The sequence below is a fragment of the Eleutherodactylus coqui genome, chromosome 12 (genome assembly GCF_035609145.1).
Source record: "Eleutherodactylus coqui strain aEleCoq1 chromosome 12, aEleCoq1.hap1, whole genome shotgun sequence".
Classification (NCBI taxonomy): Eukaryota; Metazoa; Chordata; class Amphibia; order Anura; family Eleutherodactylidae; genus Eleutherodactylus; species Eleutherodactylus coqui.
The window spans coordinates 94,005,747-94,028,191 of NC_089848.1; the positions used below are offsets into that span (position 1 = coordinate 94,005,747).

General features: G+C 52.6%; 2 protein-coding genes across 6 annotated transcripts in view; both read left to right on the top strand.

Moving 5' to 3' along the window:
- The first annotated feature begins 3,154 nt into the window (after positions 1 to 3,154).
- On the top strand, positions 3,155 to 5,277 carry LOC136586569 (mucin-3A-like). The gene is made up of 2 exons (XM_066584704.1): positions 3,155 to 4,542; positions 4,614 to 5,277. Exons 1-2 carry the CDS (start codon positions 3,155 to 3,157, stop codon positions 5,275 to 5,277), a joined length of 2,052 nt encoding a protein of 683 aa, XP_066440801.1.
- Positions 5,278 to 5,675: 398 nt separating this feature from the next.
- AKAP9 (A-kinase anchoring protein 9) overlaps positions 5,676 to 22,445 on the top strand; it is a 232,763-nt gene continuing 215,993 nt past the window's right edge. For all 5 annotated transcript variants that reach the window (XM_066585285.1, XM_066585286.1, XM_066585287.1 and 2 more), the window contains exon 1: positions 5,676 to 5,775. In XM_066585285.1, the coding sequence (XP_066441382.1) occupies positions 5,722 to 5,775 (54 nt within the window). In that variant the 5' untranslated portion in view covers positions 5,676 to 5,721. The remainder of the gene's footprint in view (positions 5,776 to 22,445) is intronic.

Sequence of the window (22,445 nt, forward strand, 5' to 3'; positions counted from 1 at the left end):
TGGGTACAGGTCCGTGCTAGGACCCACACCTATCTGACTCTTATAGGATAGCCTGTGGGTATGCCAAAAAAAAATCTAAGATGGGAATAAAGGGGGTTTTTGTAACCAAAGTTTTTTTATGGGCAGGGAATGGTGTAAGATAAAAAAAAAGTTGTAATTTTTAAAATTAGATCCAAACAACTAAAAAAAAAAATACAAAGGGTTCTTTCTTGTCCCCAGACCCCACTATCCAGGGCTACAGCCCTGCAATTCCGTCAGTCTCTGTTGATAGTAGAAGTCAGAGGTTGTAGCGTCACCGTTCCGAACTCTTGGCCCCCCCAATGTAAGTGCTGATGCTAGGTGAATGGAAGGTGACACTGTGGCTTCTGATTGGCAGTCAGTGATCATCTGACTTCCGCTGTCAACAGAAACTAGGACAATCACGGGGCTGCAGCGCTGGATTGCCAGGTCTGAGGACAGGTAAGTACACTTTGTTTTATTGTTTTCAGTCATTTGGATCTAATTTAAAAAAATAGTTTTTAACTGGTCAACCCCTTTAAGTGGCCTCCTGTGCACCGCTGATCTGACCCCTGAAGAAGCTACTGTGGTCGCACGCAGTTCATTGACCACTTGGCCAATCACAGGCTGCAGCGGTGATTTCAGCATGAACGACATGTGACCGTGTAAACCAGTGACTGAATGATCACTGCAATTGACCGCTGCAGCTTCTTTTGGAATCAGAGCATTGGGGACTGGGCCCCGCAATGGACAGAGGGGGTACTTCATTGGGGTTGTACCCCAGGATAGCTGATAAACATCTGATTGGTGAGGGTCTCACTGAGGAGACCTCCATCGATTCCAAGAATGAGGGTCCCATGTCCACACTGTAATATGGAGATTGAATAAAGCAGCGGTCTCGCAGACGGGGTGCTACTCTATTCACTTGAATGGGTCTGACAGAAATAGTCAGGTAGATAGGTGATAAAGGTCCATTTTGGTACAGCTCTATGAAGGGAATCTGCCTTCATGTTCACGAAGTTTGAGTTGGAGCCGAGATTCAAGTCACAGAGGCGGGCGGTATTGGTTTCTCCCCGCCTGCATCATACAGATTGACAGCTTTCTCCCCTTTTGTGTATAGTGAGAAAGCTGTCACTCTGCATACTGTGGGCACGGAGAAGTCGGCGCGGCCCACCTTCCTGACTCGGACCTAAGCTCCAAATCAAACTTCATGGTGGTAGAATCCCTTTATGGCCGAATGCACACGGACCCGCATGGGGAATCCCGCACAGAATCCACCCGTGGCCACGGCCTTGCGTACCCGTCTGTGCAGTAAAATGGAGTGTGCTGCGATTTTTCATCCGCCAGCGGAAACCGCAATCGGTGTCCGCTCATGTGTATGAAGAATCGTTTTTCCACAGCATACTATGAAGGGTTATTACTGCGAAATCTGGAGGCGAACGCCGTTCCGGATTCTGCAGCAAATATCCACCCGTGTGCTCTGGGTCTAAGACCTCATATGCGCGGGCATTGGGTAAAACACTGCGGCTCTCGCCAGAGCATTTTACCAGTGTTTGTAAATGCCGTGTATGGGCAGCGAGTGTACTGTAGACCCTAGTTGGGGACCGCTGCATTAGACAGAACCAGTCACTAGGTTCATGCTCCCCGACTCCCGGGCATCATGAGCGCCAGACAAGTATGCGCACTGCGCCAATGCATGTCTTTTTCTGATTCGCTCAGACATTTCAGAATGAACATACTTTGAAATTCGATTTCGAATGGCGCTCTCATCTACAGCAACAGCTCTCACCTGGAAGGAAAACGCGACGGATGCGCTGCCGATTTTCTACAAGAAATGCGTGTGCAAAAAAATCCACAGCAGCAAAGACTGTAATAAATGGAGTCACCCGCTGCGGAAAGAATCAGCGCAGAAATTCACTTACGGTGCGGATTATAAATCCACAGCGTGTCAATTTATGTAGCAAATCTTTCACTGCAAATTTAACCCCTCGCAGTGAACGGGATGAAATCTGCGACAAATCCAACCGGAATCTGGCGCCCATCACGGCTGGCGTCCGCTCAGAAATGTTTAAATCTGTATTGCGGATGGTCCAGACATCGCGCTGTCGGTCATGTGCAGTACAGATTTTTTTTTTCAAATGATTTTTTTCCCCTGCGTTGCTGCTACGCAGTGTCACAGGTACCTGCGGCCTAAGCGCAATGTCAATTGCGGATGGGATGGGCTGCGGGTCGGGTGGAATCTGCACAAGAATAGAACATGCTGCGATTTTATGTCCATGAGTTGAAATCGGGATCGCTGTACATGAGCGGACACGCCAATGCTCTATTCTTGTTAATGGATGTGGAATACCGTAGATTGTCCGTGCGGGGGATGATCGCTGATTCCGCAATTCAAAGCCAGTGGTGTGAGACCGGCCTTACGTTTGCTTGTGACTATTTTTCCCATTAAGGAACTTTATGGTTGTGATTTTACAGCAACTCACATATAAGGGGGCTTTCACATTTGCGCTTGGGGTCCGCTTTCCAGCTTTCCTACTTGGGGAGCAAAAAGGGGGACTCCCCGCTGTTCTGTCTCTGAACTGAAACAGCATTGCGCGACCCCACTGACTATAATGGGGTCGGCCCACTTTCTGATGGAAGAAAAAGTGCTGCACGTAGATGTGAAACCGGTTTAAGGACTCATTCACACGACCGTGATTTCGGAATTATTACGGCCGATTGACACGCAGTGAATGGAGTCAATGTAAGTAAGTGACTTTTAGTGATCCATTAACATTAGCGTGTAATAGATCGCAGCAGGCTCATAATGCACTGCCTGAGCCCTATTCCTTTGTATGGGCAGCATATGCAACGCTGTCCCTACACAATACATTGTATATGGATGAGATTTCGTCACACAGAGCACAACCGTGCGTGCATGAAATACGTGGGTATACATCGTGCACTCGCTGTCCAGTGCAGTCTCTGATTTGCCAGTATACACAGTGTGCTCGCTGTCCAGCGCAGTCTCTAAGGTACGCGGGTATACACCGTGCGCTCGCTATCCAGTGCAGTCTCTGAGGTACGCCGGTATACACCGTGCGCTCGCTGTCCAGCGCGGTCTCTGAGGTACGCCGGTATACACCGTACGCTCGCTGCCCAGCGCGGTCTCTGAGGTATGCCGGTACACACCGTGCGCTCACTGTCCAGTGCAGTGTCTGAGGTACGCTCGCTGTGCAGCGCGGTCCCTGATACGCCGGTATACACCTTGCGCTCGCTGTCCAGCGCGGTCTCTGATACGCCGGTATACACCGTGCGCTCGCTCTCCAGCGCGGTCCTTGATATGCGGATATACACTGTGCGCTCGCTGTCCAGCACGGTCTCTGGTACGCAGGTATACACCGTGCGCTCGCTGTCCAGCGCGGTCTCTGATACGTGGGTATACACCGTGCGTTCGCTGTCCAGCGCGGTCCCTGATACGCGGGTATATACCGTGCGCTCGCTCTCCAGCACGGTCCCTGATACACCGGTATACACCGTGCGCTCGCTGTCCAGCGCGGTCTCTGATATGCCGGTATACACCGTGCGCTCGCTCTCCAGCGCGGTCTCTGATATGCCGGTATACACCTTGCGCTCGCTGTCTTTCGCGATCTCTGATATGCCGGTATACACCGTGCGCTCGCTCTCCAGCACGGTCCCTGATACGCGGGTATACACCGTGCGCTCGCTCTCCAGAGCGGTCTCTGATATGCGGGTATACACCGTGCGCTCGCTGTCCAGCACGGTCCCTGATACGCGGGTATACACCTTGCGCTCGCTGTCCAGCACGGTCCCTGATACGCGGGTATACACCGTGCGCTCGCTCTCCAGAGCGGTCTCTGATATGCGGGTATACACCGTGCGCTCGCTGTCCAGCACGGTCCCTGATACGCGGGTATACACCTTGCGCTCGCTGTCCAGCACGGTCCCTGATACGCGGGTATATACCGTGCGCTCGCTCTCCAGCACGGTCCCTGATACACCGGTATACACCGAGCGCTCGCTGTCCAGCGCGGTCTCTGATATGCCGGTATACACCGTGCGCTCGCTCTCCAGCGCGGTCTCTGATATGCCGGTATACACCTTGCGCTCGCTGTCTTTCGCGGTCTCTGATATGCCGGTATACACCGTGCGCTCGCTGTCCAGCACGGTCCCTGATACACCGGTATACACCGTGCGCTCGCTCTCCAGCACGGTCCCTGATACACCGGTATACACCGTGCGCTCGCTGTCCAGCACGGTCCCTGATACACCGGTATACACCGTGTGCTCGCTCTCCAGCGCGGTCTCTGATATGCCGGTATACACCGTGCGCTCGCTCTCCAGCACGGTCCCTGATACACCGGTATACACCGTGCGCTCGCTGTCCAGCACGGTCCCTGATACACCGGTATACACCGTGCGCTCGCTCTCCAGAGCGGTCTCTGATATGCCGGTATACACCGTGCGCTCGCTGTCCAGCACGGTCCCTGATACGCGGGTATACACCGTGCGCTCGCTCTCCAGTGCGGTCTCTGAGGTACGCGGGTATACACCGTGCGCTCGCTGTCTTTCGCGGTCTCTGATATGCCGGTATACACCGTGCGCTCGCTCTCCAGCACGGTCCCTGATACACCGGTATACACCGTGCGCTCGCTGTCCAGCACGGTCCCTGATACACCGGTATACACCGTGTGCTCGCTCTCCAGCGCGGTCTCTGATATGCCGGTATACACCTTGCGCTCGCTGTCTTTCGCGGTCTCTGATATGCCGGTATACACCGTGCGCTCGCTGTCCAGCACGGTCCCTGATACACCGGTATACACCGTGCGCTCGCTCTCCAGCACGGTCCCTGATACACCGGTATACACCGTGCGCTCGCTGTCCAGCACGGTCCCTGATACACCGGTATACACCGTGTGCTCGCTCTCCAGCGCGGTCTCTGATATGCCGGTATACACCGTGCGCTCGCTCTCCAGCACGGTCCCTGATACACCGGTATACACCGTGCGCTCGCTGTCCAGCACGGTCCCTGATACACCGGTATACACCGTGCGCTCGCTCTCCAGAGCGGTCTCTGATATGCCGGTATACACCGTGCGCTCGCTGTCCAGCACGGTCCCTGATACGCGGGTATACACCGTGCGCTCGCTCTCCAGTGCGGTCTCTGAGGTACGCGGGTATACACCGTGCGCTCGCTGTCCAGCCCGGTCCCTGATACGCGGGTATACACCGTGTGCTCGCTGTCTTTCGCGGTCTCTGACGGCTCACGCGGACTGGTAGAACGCTGCACGACCCCCGCAGTGTTTTCCGGATAAGGTCGTGTGAATGAGCCCTACCCCTGTGTCGTCCTAAGTTTAACCCCTTGGTGGCACTGCACTAAAATACCGCCATGGGCCTCCTGTACCGTCTAATGGCAGCCCACCTCCGGCTCTAAACCCAAAACGCAGCCGTTACAATTCTGAGGCGTGCAGGATTGCTCTGCAGGTGAGTGCAGTTTGTTGCTCCCTGTTATCAGCCCTCTAGGGCATGGCCGGGGTGGGGGTGGTACAGGTGACAGCTGGGGCACAGCGGGCCATTCCCGGCCCCGGTCCCCTCCCCCCGACAGCTCCAGCGGAGGAGCCCGGCGCAGGCTGGTGACGTCACTGCGGCGCGCCGAATGTTTACGTGGAGATGGGGGAGAGGAGCCGCTGCTAACACTGCGCATTACTGTGTACAGGGGCCGGCATGGACGAGGAGGAGCAGGAGAGGAAGAGGAAGCTGGAGGCCGGGAAAGCCAAGGTAAGAGCATGTCACCTCCGTGGCTTCTGGCACATGTATGTAGCATGTCATATGTCACGTGTGTGCTGTCATTGTCCTGTCTATACACCTTGTCATCCAGCACATGTATGTACTGACGTGTGTCATGTGTGCTTCTGTCACTTGTCATGTCACCTCATGTGCTGCTGTTGTGTGACTAGCTGCTCCTACATGTATGTAGTGACATGTGTCATGTGTGCTGCTGTCATCCAGCACATGTATGTACTGACGTGTGTCATGCTGTCACCTGTCATGTCACCTCATGTGCTGCTCTTGTGTGATTAGCTGCTCCTGCGTGTATGTAGTGATGTGTCATGTGTGCTGCTGTCATCCAGCACATGTATGTATTGATGTGTCATGTGACATAGTATGTGCTGCTGTTGTGTGATCAGCTGCTCCTACATGTATGTACTGACGTGTCTTACAGGTGCTGCTGTCATCCTGCACATGTGTGTCACGGGTGCTGCTGTCATCCCGCACATGTATGTACTGACGTGTGTCACGGGTGCTGCTGTCATCCCGCACATGTATGTACTGATGTCATGTAACCTTGTGCTGCTGTTGTGTGATTAGCTGCTCCTACATGTATGTAGTGATGTGTGTCCTATCGCATGTGCCGCTGCCATCTGTGAACTGTCCCTTCACGTGTTCCATGTATGTACTGGTGTTTCCCACCGCTCCTGAGCGTGGTCGCTGCCCTGCTGCCACCTGTTATGTCTTTGCTCACGTTGACAGACGGTATTTCGCGTGTTCTGCCACTATGTGTGGGTGGTGCAGTGTGACTTGTATGTTCTGGTCCCCCCGCTGCCCGTCCTGCAGTAACAGAGGCTGGAGACGATCCGGACCCATCACCCGGGCTCCTTCACAGCCGGTCGCGCCTTCCATTATTAACAAATCCGTTTTTTGTAGAGGAAGCGAATGCAGCATTGATTTCTAAATGAGCTGAACGGAAGCCATAGTTCACCCGTACCGATCCGTCAGGACATACAACCTCTTCTGTCCGTGTCTCTGTTTACCCGTACCGATCCGGCAGCCGTCAGGACATACAACCTCTTCTGTCCGTGTCTCTGTTTACCCGTACCGATCCGGCAGCCGTCAGGACATACAACCTCTTCTGTCCGTGTCTCTGTTTACCCGTACCGATCCGGCAGCCGTCAGGACATACAACCTCTTCTGTCCGTGTCTCTGTTTACCCGTACCGATCCGTCAGGACATACAACCTCTTCTGTCCGTGTCTCTGTTTACCCGTACCGATCCGGCAGCCGTCAGGACATACAACCTCTTCTGTCCGTGTCTCTGTTTACCCGTACCGATCCGTCAGGACATACAACCTCTTCTGTCCGTGTCTCTGTTTACCCGTACCGATCCGGCAGCCGTCAGGACATACAACCTCTTCTGTCCGTGTCTCTGTTTACATCCTTGTCAACAGTCCGTTTTGTGTTCTTTCTGCTCATTTAAAAAAACGGTTCCACTAAACGGACATCAAAAGCGCAACCCAAAGAGAGAGAGCTCTGCGGTCAGCGCCCACATCTACTGACCGGAATGTGATACAGAAGGAAGCGCCCTCTGCAGGCCGCGACCTCCGTGCGCCAAACCTCCGCCTCCTTCTTATAGGACCGTGTTACATGAGTGATACATCTCCAGTATTACAATGTGACCGCGGGCGTCCATCCCCTTCATGATGGAGGGATCCGCTACGGAGACGGAACCCAAAACGTGTTCAATAAATGCGACAAAGTCTGCGGGGAATTAATTATAGTAAATATGACTAGCTTTAAACGCGAGCCAACGGCGAACAAGAACCGTGCGATGGCGTGGCGCCCTGGTCATTGGGTGCATTTGGCGCTGCAGCGATGGCGCGGCGCCCTGCACATTGCGTGTATTTGGCGGTGTAGCGACGGCGCGGCAGCCCTTCACAATTGGTGCATTTGGCGGTGTAACGATGGCGTGGCAGCCTTCACATTGGGTGTGTTTGGCGGTGTAGCGATGGCGCGGCAGCCTTCACATTGGGTGTGTTTGGCGGTGTGGCGATGGCGCGGCAGCCTTCACATTGGGTGTGTTTGGCGGTGTGGCGATGGCGCGGCAGCCTTCACATTGGGTGTGTTTGGCGGTGTAGCGATGGCGCGGCAGCCTTCACATTGGGTGTATTTGGCGGTGTGGCGATGGCGCGGCAGCCTTCACATTGGGTGTATTTGGCGGTGTAGCGATGGCGCGGCAGCCTTCACATTGGGTGTATTTGGCGGTGTAGCAATGGCGCGGCAGCCTTCACATTGGGTGTATTTGGCGGTGTAGCAATGGCGCGGCAGCCTTCACATTGGGTGTATTTGGCGGTGTAGCGATGGCGCGGCAGCCTTCACATTGGGTGTATTTGGCGGTGTAGCGATGGCGCGGCAGCCTTCACATTGGGTGTATTTGGCGGTGTGGCGATGGCGCGGCAGCCTTCACATTGGGTGTATTTGGCGGTGTAGCGATGGCGCGGCAGCCTTCACATTGGGTGTATTTGGCAGTGTAGCGATGGCGCGGCAGCCTTCACATTGGGTGTATTTGGCGGTGTAGCGATGGCGCGGCAGCCTTCACATTGGGTGTATTTGGCGGTGTAGCGATGGCGCGGCAGCCTTCACATTGGGTGTATTTGGCGGTGTAGCGATGGCGCGGCAGCCTTCACATTGGGTGTATTTGGCGGTGTAGCAATGGCGCGGCAGCCTTCACATTGGGTGTATTTGGCGGTGTAGCAATGGCGCGGCAGCCTTCACATTGGGTGTATTTGGCGGTGTAGCGATGGCGCGGCAGCCTTCACATTGGGTGTATTTGGCGGTGTAGCGATGGCGCGGCAGCCTTCACATTGGGTGTATTTGGCGGTGTGGCGATGGCGCGGCAGCCTTCACATTGGGTGTATTTGGCGGTGTGGCGATGGCGCGGCAGCCTTCACATTGGGTGTATTTGGCGGTGTGGCGATGGCGCGGCGCCCTTCACATTGGGTGTGTTTGGCGGTGTGGCGATGGCGTGGCGCTCTTCACATTGGGTGTATTTGGCGGTGTAGTGATGGTGTGGCGCCCTGTACATTGGGTGTATTTGGCGGTGTAGCGATGGTGCGGCGCCCTTCACATTGGGTGTATTTGGCGGTGTGGCGATGGCGCGGCAGCCTTCACATTGGGTGTATTTGGCGGTGTGGCGATGGCGCGGCGCCCTTCACATTGGGTGTGTTTGGCGGTGTGGCGATGGCGTGGCGCCCTTCACATTGGGTGTATTTGGCGGTATAGTGATGGTGTGGCGCCCTGTACATTGGGTGTATTTGGCGGTGTGGCGATGGCGCGGCACCCTACACATTGTGTGAATTTGGCGGTGTAGCGATGGCGCGGCAGCCTTCACATAGTGTGTATTTGGCCCTGTAGTGATGGCGCGGCGCCCTTCACATTGGGTGTATTTCGCGGTGTAGTGATGGCGCTGCGCCCTTCACATTGGGTGTGTTTGGCGGTGTGGCGATGGCGTGGCGCCCTTCACATTGGGTGTGTTTGGCGGTGTGGCGCCCTGCACATTGGGTGTATTTGGCGGTGTGGCGATGGCGTGGTGCCCTGCACATTGGGTGTATTTGGCGGTGTGGCGATGGCGCGGCACCCTTCACATTGGGTGTGTTTGGCGGTGTAGCGATGGCGCAGCGCCCTTCACATTGGGTGTGTTTGATGGGGTGGCGATGGTGCGGCGCCCTTCACATTGGGTGTATTTGGCGGTGTAGCGATGGCGCGGAAGCCTTCACATTGGGTGTATTTGGCGGTGTAGCGATGGCGCGGCAGCCTTCACATTGGGTGTATTTGGCGGTGTAGCGATGGCGCGGCAGCCTTCACATTGGGTGTATTTGGCGGTGTAGCGATGGCGCGGCAGCCTTCACATTGGGTGTATTTGGCGGTGTAGCGATGGCGCGGCAGCCTTCACATTGGGTGTATTTGGCGGTGTAGCGATGGCGCGGCAGCCTTCACATTGGGTGTATTTGGCGGTGTAGCGATGGCGCGGCAGCCTTCACATTGGGTGTATTTGGCGGTGTAGCGATGGCGCGGCAGCCTTCACATTGGGTGTATTTGGCGGTGTAGCGATGGCGCGGCAGCCTTCACATTGGGTGTATTTGGCGGTGTAGCGATGGCGCGGCAGCCTTCACATTGGGTGTATTTGGCGGTGTAGCGATGGCGCGGCAGCCTTCACATTGGGTGTATTTGGCGGTGTAGCGATGGCGCGGCAGCCTTCACATTGGGTGTATTTGGCGGTGTAGCGATGGCGCGGCAGCCTTCACATTGGGTGTATTTGGCGGTGTAGCGATGGCGCGGCAGCCTTCACATTGGGTGTATTTGGCGGTGTAGCGATGGCGCGGCAGCCTTCACATTGGGTGTATTTGGCGGTGTAGCGATGGCGCGGCAGCCTTCACATTGGGTGTATTTGGCGGTGTAGCGATGGCGCGGCAGCCTTCACATTGGGTGTATTTGGCGGTGTAGCGATGGCGCGGCAGCCTTCACATTGGGTGTATTTGGCGGTGTAGCGATGGCGCGGCAGCCTTCACATTGGGTGTATTTGGCGGTGTAGCGATGGCGCGGCAGCCTTCACATTGGGTGTATTTGGCGGTGTGGCGATGGCGCGGCAGCCTTCACATTGGGTGTATTTGGCGGTGTGGCGATGGCGCGGCAGCCTTCACATTGGGTGTATTTGGCGGTGTGGCGATGGCGCGGCAGCCTTCACATTGGGTGTATTTGGCGGTGTGGCGATGGCGCGGCGCCCTTCACATTGGGTGTGTTTGGCGGTGTGGCGATGGCGTGGCGCCCTTCACATTGGGTGTATTTGGCGGTGTAGTGATGGTGTGGCGCCCTGTACATTGGGTGTATTTGGCGGTGTAGCGATGGTGCGGCGCCCTTCACATTGGGTGTATTTGGCGGTGTGGCGATGGCGCGGCAGCCTTCACATTGGGTGTATTTGGCGGTGTGGCGATGGCGCGGCGCCCTTCACATTGGGTGTGTTTGGCGGTGTGGCGATGGCGTGGCGCCCTTCACATTGGGTGTATTTGGCGGTATAGTGATGGTGTGGCGCCCTGTACATTGGGTGTATTTGGCGGTGTGGCGATGGCGCGGCACCCTACACATTGTGTGAATTTGGCGGTGTAGCGATGGCGCGGCAGCCTTCACATAGTGTGTATTTGGCCCTGTAGTGATGGCGCGGCGCCCTTCACATTGGGTGTATTTCGCGGTGTAGTGATGGCGCTGCGCCCTTCACATTGGGTGTGTTTGGCGGTGTGGCGATGGCGTGGCGCCCTTCACATTGGGTGTGTTTGGCGGTGTGGCGATGGTGCGGCGCCCTGCACATTGGGTGTATTTGGCGGTGTGGCGATGGCGTGGTGCCCTGCACATTGGGTGTATTTGGCGGTGTGGCGATGGCGCGGCACCCTTCACATTGGGTGTGTTTGGCGGTGTAGCGATGGCGCAGCGCCCTTCACATTGGGTGTGTTTGATGGGGTGGCGATGGTGCGGCGCGCTTCACATTGGGTGTATTTGGCGGTGTAGTGATGGCGCGGAAGCCTTCACATTGGGTGTATTTGGCGGTGTAGCGATGGCGCGGCAGCCTTCACATTGGGTGTATTTGGCGGTGTAGCGATGGCGCGGCAGCCTTCACATTGGGTGTATTTGGCGGTGTAGCGATGGCGCGGCAGCCTTCACATTGGGTGTATTTGGCGGTGTAGCGATGGCGCGGCAGCCTTCACATTGGGTGTATTTGGCGGTGTAGCGATGGCGCGGCAGCCTTCACATTGGGTGTATTTGGCGGTGTAGCGATGGCGCGGCAGCCTTCACATTGGGTGTATTTGGCGGTGTAGCGATGGCGCGGCAGCCTTCACATTGGGTGTATTTGGCGGTGTAGCGATGGCGCGGCAGCCTTCACATTGGGTGTATTTGGCGGTGTAGCGATGGCGCGGCGCCCTTCACATTGGGTGTATTTGGCGGTGTAGCGATGGCGCGGCAGCCTTCACATTGGGTGTATTTGGCGCTGTAGCGATGGCGTGGCGCCCTTCACATTGGGTGTGTTTGGCGGTGTAGCGATGGCGCGGCAGCCTTCACATTGGGTGTGTTTGGCGGTGTAGCGATGGCGCGGCAGCCATCACATTGGGTGTGTTTGGCGGTGTGGCGATGGCACGGCAGCCTTCACATTGGGTGTGTTTGGCGGCGTAGCGATGGCGCGGCGCCCTGTACATTGGGTGTGTTTGGCGGCGTAGCGATGGCACGGCGCCCTGCACATTGGGTGTATTTCATGTTTTGCTGCCTTCAGGCTTCCTCCATTGTTCGTGTGTTCTGCGTATTGTCGTGACATCGGGGCAGGAATCAGACAGGATGGTCCTCGGATCTGTTCTCTTATTCTCTATCTCTTGCAGTTTTTGGCAGTGGTAGTTAATGACCCTCCTTTTCGCAGAGACCCTCTTTTATGTATTTGCAGTGTGACTTCTACTACGATATATATATATATTGCAGTGATTTACTCATCATTTTTCTGTGGCTGCTCGTGTTTTCCATCAATGTCTGTGGTTACCTGAACACTACCGAAGCATCTGCCCCGTCTCTCCAGTGGTTACAACACTACAACTCCCAGCATGCTGTCCTCATGGGCCTTATTGACGAGGGTTGTCTGATGTACAATTGTCCTCTGGTCACACATGTATCTCCTAATGCTGGTTCTTCTCCATCCAGTATGGCTGCCGCAGCTGTCGGCCGCCCCCTGAGTGTGGTGACAACTGTCCCTGTATGTGGGGTTCCCACACCTGTTCGTTGCATGTGTTCTGCACATTTGTGTTAGTGCAGTTGTCGGAGCACACGTGTTCAGGCTTCGGCTAGCGCCTCTTGTAGAGACCTACACCGATCAGCCATAATGGTAAACCCCCCGCCTGTTACTATGTACTTACACCTCATGCTGTTGAGCCCCCCCCCCCCTCCCCGTCTAGAGACTGATAACTGCTTTCTGCATGGGTAATAATACATATACATGTATAAGTCTTAAAGGGCTTGTCCAGAATTAGAAAAACATGGCTGCTTTCTTCCAAACACCTTTGTCAGTGGGTTGTGTGTGGTATTGTAGCTCAGCTCCCATCCACTTTATTGGGGCTGGGCTGTAATACCACACACAACCCTATGGAGAAAGGTGGCGCTGTGTTTGGAAGGAAACAGTCGTGGGTTTTTTTTGTTTGTTTTTTTTAACCCTGGACAACCCCTTTAATTACAATGTGGATCTTCCAGCTTTTCTTTGTCTTCCTGGCCTTGGAAGGAGGAGGGTGAAATAAGTCACATTTATCAAGCGCTGGCTGGAATGATGTCAGCGTGGCCGACCCGTCCTTGAGGTGGCATGATAAAGAAATATGTAAATATGACCTAAATACCCTTTTTAAAGTATGGCTGCGCCAATCACGGGTACAGGGAAGAATTTTGCAGCACTTGAAAAGTTTTGAAATGCTTAAACGGGAATCCCGAGTATCTTACAACACTTCGGAATTAGGTAACAGCGGTACATTGAGGGCGCTCTCACACGAGCGGTTTTTACAGCGTTTAGCGCGGCGTTTGAAATGCCTGGTAAAAATGCTGATTTCAATGGGGTTTCTCTGCATTTTTAAAGCTGCGCTTTTTGAACGCCGTCTGCTCTATTTTAGTGCGTTTGAACATTTGGGGGGGTTGTAGTGCACCACATCAGCCATCGCAATGATGGGGTGCGTTGAAAATGTTGTCAAACGTGTTTGAAAAGGCTGCAAAACGCTTATGTGAAAGCAGCCTAAGGCCGCTCTCGCACTCCCCGCTGTTTACCGCGGCGTCCCAAGCATTGTGCTAACCGAAGTACAGCGCTGCCATTGATTTCAATGGGGCTACACAGAGCTGCGCAGGAACGCAGTGTTGCTAAAGCCGTGATTTTCAACCTCCGTCCTGTTTGCCTGTTTTTTGTTTTTTATGCACCACATTGATGGAGTACGTTAAAATGCGCTGTCAAACGCTGTACAATGCGCTCCAAAACGCCTCTCGAAATCGTTGTGACCCTCCAGCTGTGCAACTGCGACTCTTCCACTGCCGTCTGGTCCGTAATATCCCTTCCTTCCCTGTCCGTGTCTTCATACTTCTGGCTCATAGCATTGCAGTGTTGATTACCTAGCTCCAGGACGGGTCATCCGTAGAACTCCGTAGCCAGGGAACCTTCCAATCAGCTGATCACTGGCCAATCGGCTGATTTCTGCAGGAAGAAAACTGCTTTGTTCCTACTGAAGTGGCTTGGCTTGTATTGCAGCGAAGTTCCCATTCATTGCACTGGGAACTTGGCCTGCAATACCCAATTGGACCACTGCTGTAGGATCGGCGCTGTTTACTTCCTGCAAAAATCATGAGTGCACCAACCTCCTCTGACCTATTGTCAATGGCCTATTATCAGGATAGGCCACTAATAGTTTACAACTAGACTACCTTTTTAACCTAATTTTATGAAGACATTATTAATGTAGGCAGATTAAACAATTGGAAGCGTGATGTATTTATAGACAAGTGACTTGGAAGACGAGTATGTACTTGTTGGCGCTAGGCACTGTCATGACAGCGGGGCCAGCTGTGACCGGGAGGGAACCGGAGAGCAGAGGGTAACTTTTTAAAAGTTGTGGCCCCTGGGAGGTTCACCCTCTCTGCCAGGAACCTATTTCTGGGAGGGTCGGCAAGTATGATTTAGGCCTCATTCATGCGGGCATATGCAATTTTCTTAAAATGCACCGTTTCACTGTGTATGTCTGTGCGGTTTTATACTGGTCCCTGACACTTTACCGTATAGGTGGTGATGTGCGTCAGCGCCGAGCACTATACTCCAGTGTGATCAGTCAGTATATAGCGTATCCCCGTATAGGTGGTGGTGTGCGCCAGCGCCGAGCACTATACTCCAGTGTGATCAGTCAGTATATAGCGTATCCCCGTATAGGTGGTGGTGTGCGCCAGCGCCGAGCACTATACTCCAGTGTGATCAGTCAGTATATAGCGTATCCCCGTATAGGTGGTGATGTGCGCCAGCGCCGAGCACTATACTCCAGTGCGATCAGTCAGTATATAGCGTATCCCCGTATAGGTGGTGATGTGCGCCAGCGCCGAGCACTATACTCCAGTGCGATCAGTCAGTATATAGCGTATCCCCGTATAGGTGGTGATGTGCGCCAGCGCTGAGCACTATACTCCAGTGCGATCAGTCAGTATATAGCGTATCCTCACTGCGGCGTCGGGACGCACAGCTGCCGGCGAGCGCCTGTCGCTGGGCTTTAGCCCGTCTAGGTGACAGCTGCTGATGTGACATTTTGGCCGTGTTGAGTTTTGGCTCCCCGGACGGCGCTGTAAGCTCCTCGCGTGTCAGGCCTTGGCTCAGATTTGTAAACCGCTTTGTGTGATCTTCGTCTTTTCCTCTTATTATTTTGGATGGGATTTGTTCAGAGGTTGTCACCGAGCCGCTCCGTGTCGCCTCCCCTCCCGTCTGGCTAAATGGCAGCAGGTTGCTTGGGGCATACGGTCGTACTGAGGCACTATAGCACTCGGCTCAATATCGCGCCCGCACGTGTGGAGGTAGTCTTAGGCTGGGTTCACACTGGGCGAATTCCGGGCGGAGATCTCGCGGTTTGTCCGCAAAGAAAAACTGCGACATTTCCGCCAGGAATCCGCCGCTTCAAAACTCGCTGCACTTAGCGGCGGGTTTTGAAGCGCCCTGCCGCCCGCTCTGTGAACCCAGCCGTAGGGTGCTTTTACACAGACTGAGTATCGCTGTTGGATCATGCGAATTCGGACGATAACGCCGCTCAACAACGTTTTTGCATCTGGTGTGCGATGTATCAATTCTTATGGATTTTTGGGTGTAGAATCCGAATTTCCCCTTTAGACATGATGTGTCACGTAAGGTTTTTATGGAATTTAGATTATTTTTCAATTTTTATTTTTTTTTAAAAGGGTTTTTGTGTTGTGTGCTCATTTTCTGGTGAATTATTTATATAAAATTAAATCAGTGACTAAGCTAAACTCTAACTGTAATACACAATAGATGAAGTTCTAAAAATGGTCACTAGATGGCAGAGCAATGTAGTTGAGCAGGAAGGTTACCGACATGAACCTATCTGTACTGCTGTGTAGGGTTTGTTGTGATCCTCGTGAAGCGTTTCTCTTCATTCTTACCTCAGCATATCGGTATTTTTTGAGATTTTTTTTTTTGTATTTTCATTCACAAATACATTACCAGAAAAACACTGAGTTCTGAGTGTTATTTTTTTTTTGTATTTAAAACCAGACAATATTTGTCAATATCTATATATCTCCAAAATGTGACGTGATAGAATCTGATTCTCCCACTGAATTCAGCACCCCAAAATTAGTAAAATCAACCTTTTTCCAAACCAGATACGTACATTTAAAAAAAAAATTTTTTGACCAGTGTTATCGGTCAGTGGAAACGATTGAGCGAATTAGCGTTCATTTTATGCAGACATAAAAATCGTCGTTCGCAAGGCGTCACGTGTAAAAAGTGATCGTTCCATCGTTCGCTTTCACAGGTACATACCATGAAAGATCACTGATCAAGCGAATGGCGAAAAAATGTAAACGACTCTCTGCACGGGTGAACGGACTGCGTTTTAAAGCAAAGGTCTCGGTCATCATGCCCTCGTGCAAACAATTTCTCGCTCCGTGTAAAAGGGCCCTTGGTTTCTATTTAGACGAGCTGATTCTAGTTTGAAGGAGCTGGTGATGTCGCCGCTGGCTCGTTCGCTCTCGTGCAGCCTGTTTACACAGGCAGATAGTCATTGGCGCTTTCAACGAGAATTGTTTAGTCTTTCACATTAGCGAAAAAAATTGTTCATGTGTATGACCCCATTCAAAAGAATGGGGTTCATATCCGTGCAAGATTGATCTCGCAACGCGAGAATCTCGGCTGTGTGAAACCAGCCTAAGGGCTCTTTCACACAAGCGCATAACGGCCGCTGTTTTCACGGATGGCCGATATACTCTACGATGTGAGGTGTAAAAACTCGTGAACGGGCGCACAAATCTAACGTTTGTGTGCCCATTCAGACGGCTTGGGCCCCGGCGCATATACACCGAGGCTGCCATGCCGTTGCCCCCTTCCCTCCCCCTCACCAGCTCACCTCCTCTCCCCTCCGGCTGATTGCAGGGGTAGGGGGCGCTTCCTCCCATTGCTGGCATACAAGCGATGGGGAGGGGACGTGATCTTGGCTCCGCCCCTTGCCCACAATCGGCAATGGAAGGAGGCACCATCTTGGTAACTCTTCTCTGAACTTGCTTCAGTTGGTCTGTCTTTTTTTTTTTTTTTTTTTTAATGGGGTGTCCAGAACTGGACACAATATTCCAGATGAGGTCTGACTAAGGAAAAGTAGGAGTGATCAAAACCTTGCTGGTTGTGGTCCCCCCTGGGGACTAAAAGAAAGTGTAAAAATAAAAACAATAAAGTTTTACTAATCATTAAAAAAAAGTAATAAAAGTTAAAAAAAAACAAAACCTTTTGCCATATTTGCAATAAGACTGTAAATAATAAAGCAAAAATACGTATTTGGTATCGCTGCATCCGTAAAAGTCCGATCTATCAAAGTAATGCATTATTTACCCCACACTGTAAACATCGTCTGAAAAAAAATAGAGAATGCCAGAAATGCACTTTTTTGTCACCCTGTCTCCAAGAAAAAAATGTAATAAAAAGCAATTAAAAAGTCGTTTGTATTCAAAAATGAATATAGTCAATTGGGTCCAATGCGTCACTATTTGATTCACCTAGTGCTCTACTGAGCATGTCTGCTGTTCTATACTGGTCCCTGACACACCCAATGCTCTACTGAGCATGTCCGCTGTTCTATACTGGTCCCTGACACACCCAATGCTCTACTGAGCATGTCCGCTGTTCTATACTGGTCCCTGACACGCCCAATGCTCTAGTGAGCATGTCTGCTGGTCTATACTGGTCCCTGACACGCTCAATGCTCTACTGAGCATGTCCGCTGGTCTATACTGGTCCCTGACACGCTCAATGCTCTACTGAGCATGTCCGCTGGTCTATACTGGTCCCTGACACGCCCAATGCTCTACTGAGCATGTCCGCTGGTCTATACTGGTCCCTGACACGCCCAATGCTCTACTGAGCATGTCTGCTGGTCTATACTGGTCCCTGACACGCTCAATGCTCTACTGAGCATGTCTGCTGGTCTATACTGGTCCCTGACACGCTCAATGCTCTACTGAGCATGTCCGCTGGTCTATACTGGTCCCTGACACGCCCATTGCTCTACTGAGCATGTCCGCTGGTCTATACTGGTCCCTGACATGCCCAATGCTCTACTGGGCATGTCTGCTGGTCTCTACTGGTCCCTGACACGCCCAATGCTCTGCTGAGATGTCCGCTGGTCTATACTGGTCCCTGACACGCCCAATGCTCTACTGGGCATGTCTGCTGGTCTATACTGGTCCCTAACACGCCCAATGCTCTACTGAGCATGTCTGCTGGTCTATACTGGTCCCTAACACGCCCAATGCTCTACTGAGCATGTCTGCTGGTCTATACTGGTCCCTGACACGCCCAATGCTCTACTGAGCATGTCTGCTGGTCTCTACTGGTCCCTGACACGCCCAATGCTCTACTGGGCATGTCTGCTGGTCTATACTGTTCCCTGACACGCCCAATGCTCTACTGAGCATGTCTGCTGGTTTATACTGGTCCCTGACACGCCCAATGCTCTACTGAGCATGTCTGCTGGTCTATACTGGTCCCTGACACGCCCAATGCTCTACTGAGCATGTCCGCTGTTCTATACTGGTCCCTGACACGCCCAATGCTCTACTGAGCATGTCTGCTGGTCTATACTGGTCCCTAACACGCCCAATGCTCTACTGGGCATGTCCGCTGTTCTATACTGGTCCCTGACACGCCCAATGCTCTACTGAGCATGTCCGCTGTTCTATACTGGTCCCTGACACGCCCAATGCTCTACTGGGCATGTCCGCTGTTCTATACTGGTCCCTGACACGCCCATTGCTCTACTTAGCATGTCCGCTGTTCTATACTGGTCCCTGACACGCCCAATGCTCTACTGGGCATGTCTGCTGGTCTATACTGTTCCCTGACACGCCCAATGCTCTACTGAGCATGTCCGCTGTTCTATACTGGTCCCTGACACGCCCAATGCTCTACTGAGCATGTCTGCTGGTCTATACTGGTCCCTAACACGCCCAATGCTCTACTGGGCATGTCTGCTGGTCTATACTGGTCCCTGACACGCCCAATGCTCTACTGAGCATGTCCGCTGGTCTATACTGGTCCCTGACACGCCCAATGCTCTACTGAGCATGTCCGCTGGTCTATACTGGTCCCTGACACGCCCAATGCTCTACTGAGCATGTCCGCTGTTCTATACTGGTCCCTGACACGCCCAATGCTCTACTGGGCATGTCTGCTGGTCTATACTGGTCCCTGACACGCCCAATGCTCTACTGAGCATGTCCGCTGTTCTATACTGGTCCCTGACACGCCCAATGCTCTACTGGGCATGTCTGCTGGTCTATACTGGTCCCTGACACGCCCAATGCTCTACTGAGCATGTCCGCTGTTCTATACTGGTCCCTGACACGCCCAATGCTCTACTGGGCATGACCGCTGTTCTATACTGGTCCCTGACACGCCCAATGCTCTACTGGGCATGTCTGCTGGTCTATACTGGTCCCTGACACGCCCAATGCTCTACTGAGCATGTCCGCTGTTCTATACTGGTCCCTGACACGCCCAATGCTCTACTGGGCATGTCCGCTGTTCTATACTGGTCCCTGACACGCCCAATGCTCTACTGGGCATGTCCGCTGTTCTATACTGGTCCCTGACACGCCCAATGCTCTACTGGGCATGTCCGCTGGTCTATACTGGTCCCTGACACGCCCAATGCTCTACTGAGCATGTCTGCTGGTCTATACTGGTCCCTGACACGCCCAATGCTCTACTGAGCATGTCCGCTAGTCTATACTGGTCCCTGACACACCCAATGGTCTACTGAGCATGTCTGCTGGTCTATACTGGTCCCTGACACGCCCAATGCTCTACTGAGCATGTCTGCTGGTCTATACAGGTCCGTGACACGCCCAATGCTCTACTGATATCACTTTTTGATGTGGAATAGTTTGTGTGAAGTCTACATCAGGAGTTCTATATGTGGAATTCCCCATTGGAAAGGGCTATCCGCTGCCAAATATTTGCATCGCTATGGCAGAAATCTACAACTCAGCAGAATCTATGTAGAAAAATCTGCATCTGTTTCATACTGATCAGCAAGCAGAGTCAGCCTTAGTCAACTGGACAAATCCGAATGCGGCCGCCCAATGTGGTTTCCATGCCAAGAACTGACATGCCATTCCCCACAATGCTGATTTCAAAATTTGCATGTGGAAAAATCCATGCCGTATGAACTACAGAGCAAAGTCGCATCACTTTGCATAGAATGGCAGTATAGTGCGGATTTGGGTGAATTTGAGGTGAAATCCAACCATGTGATTGAGACGCGCACAGCTGTATTTGGGATCCTTGTTCCACAGAGACTTTTTGTTCCCCACAGATTTGAAAGGGATGCCATATTACACTTGTATGCCGAGAGGCACCATAGGGCGGCACATAGAGTATCTACGGGTCTGTAATATCACCTCTTAATATAAAAAAGCCTTATTCTTGCACCACACTTTGACCCCTCTGTGTGACCTTTGGTGGATGCTTTTGGTGTTATTAGATTTGTTGCATCCTCACCACTGCCATAAAATCATAAAATTTGACTTTGATACATTGAGTGACCCGTCAGGCCAGGTGAAAGTGCTTATGTTTAGGGTGCGTGGCCTGAATGGTGGCAGCAGCAGACGTTACCGAGAGTGAGCTCCGCCGAGAGACCTAAGAAGAGACAGGAAAGTGTTAACATGAAGAAGTAAAGAAGGTGCCAAGGAAGAGGACCATGAAAGAAGGACCACGGCGGATTACAGAATTTCTCCCGGCGCGGACTGTTGGAGGACAGACGGAGACACCAGCCACGGGCGCAGACCAACCAAAGATGGTGGGTGCGGGGGGATTCCCCGCAACGTGAGAAGGGTAGGAGGGCTTTCCCGGTCCCCCTGTCTCCATTGCATGTGTGCAAAGAAAAGTGGCGAGGGAGCAACATACCCATGGAGCTTCATTCAAAAAATGGCGCCAAGGGGGAGGGGAGGTAGCTACAAAGATGGTACAGCGGACTTCCACAGCCAAATGAGAAAGCTAGTCCTAAATTTATACAGAATTAAACAAACCCAGGTAGACCGAAGCTGCGCCAAAGTTAAGAGCTGCTAAGCTAACACAGAGTGGCAAACTTGGCGCATGTTGATGGACTTTTTTTTTTTCTTTTTTTAATCTTGCGCTTTCCACGTCTTAGCCAGCTTGATCTACACCAATATTTTGTGTCGCATTTTATGACTAGTGAGGCGTAAAAAGCCCCAAACTCACAATAAATTTGGGCACACCAGGTATTTCTGGCGCAATTTTGGCTATGTCTTGCTGCGTTTTGCTTAGCAGATCTCCCCTGGCTTTGCCTTGCTGTCTAACCTTTGCAGCGCTCCAGGATGTAGCCTCTGGTCCGGCGGTGTGCGTTGGCAGCTGCCAGGCGTTCTTGGCATGTGCGGGACGCTACAAGAGCTTTGCTATTTTGAGCTATGCAGTAAAATAAAGCAAGCGTTGTGTTACCGGAGGAGCGACGGGCCGGCTGAGTCACTGAGTCCACCTTACACGTGTTCCTTGTGGTTCTCCTTCCTCTGCAGTTACCTAGACGTGTATCTGACGGGGGCGGCGTATGACTTACAGCCGTGTACAGTAAACTTTAGACAGTCATAGGCAAAAGTTTTCCGACAAACACATTTAGTTTTTCACAAACTTTGCTGCTTCAGCGTCTCTTAGATCTTTGGGTCAGATGTTTCTACGGTATATTGAACTGAATTTGTAAGCATTTCATACATCAAATTTAGGCAAAGGCCGAGTGCAGACGGCCGGGTCGGATTCCGACAGCGAGATTCTCGCAGCAGGATGCGACCCTGTGCCCCTGCAGTGACCTCAGGCTTACCTGTCACTGTGGATGTGCCAGCTGGCGCACAGCCGCGCAGGCGCAGTGCAGAGCTGGCGCGTTAGCGATGATGCGGCCCTGCGAGGTTGGCACTGAAATAGGACATGTTGCAATTTCCACCCCGCAATTGGAATATCGCAGTTGATTTCTGCTTGGGGGCATGGAAATACTTTTTTTTCTATGTATGTCCTATGGGCTGTATTTGCTGCAGGATTTGGAGCTCTGGATCCCGCAGTGCAAATACGCGGGTGTGCTATAGGCCAAAGGCTCAATATTTAGGGTGTATTCCCATTTAACCAGTACCATTTGCAGATTAAACGATCTTGCCGACCTTATTGGCAAAATCCTGTGTCTATTGGCGGCTGGGCAGAGTTTCAGCCGCATGCGGCACCTATCACACACCCTTAGACCTCATGTCTACAGCCGTTAGGGTAAAACGCTGCTGGTTTCCCCACATTGTTTTACCAGCGTTTGTAAATATCTGGTCTGCCGGTATAGACCGTGTATAGCTGTGAGCCTACTGTGCATG

What these genes read in the sequence shown, in the direction of transcription:
- LOC136586569 (XM_066584704.1), top strand. Translation starts at nt 3,155, where the DNA reads ATGCCGGTACACACCGTGCGCTCACTGTCCAGTGCAGTGTCTGAGGTA. An exon ending in GCGGTCTCTGAGGTACGCGG is followed by an intron (nt 4,543 to 4,613) that starts GTATACACCGTG and finishes CTCGCTCTCCAG; the next exon opens with CACGGTCCCTGATACACCGG.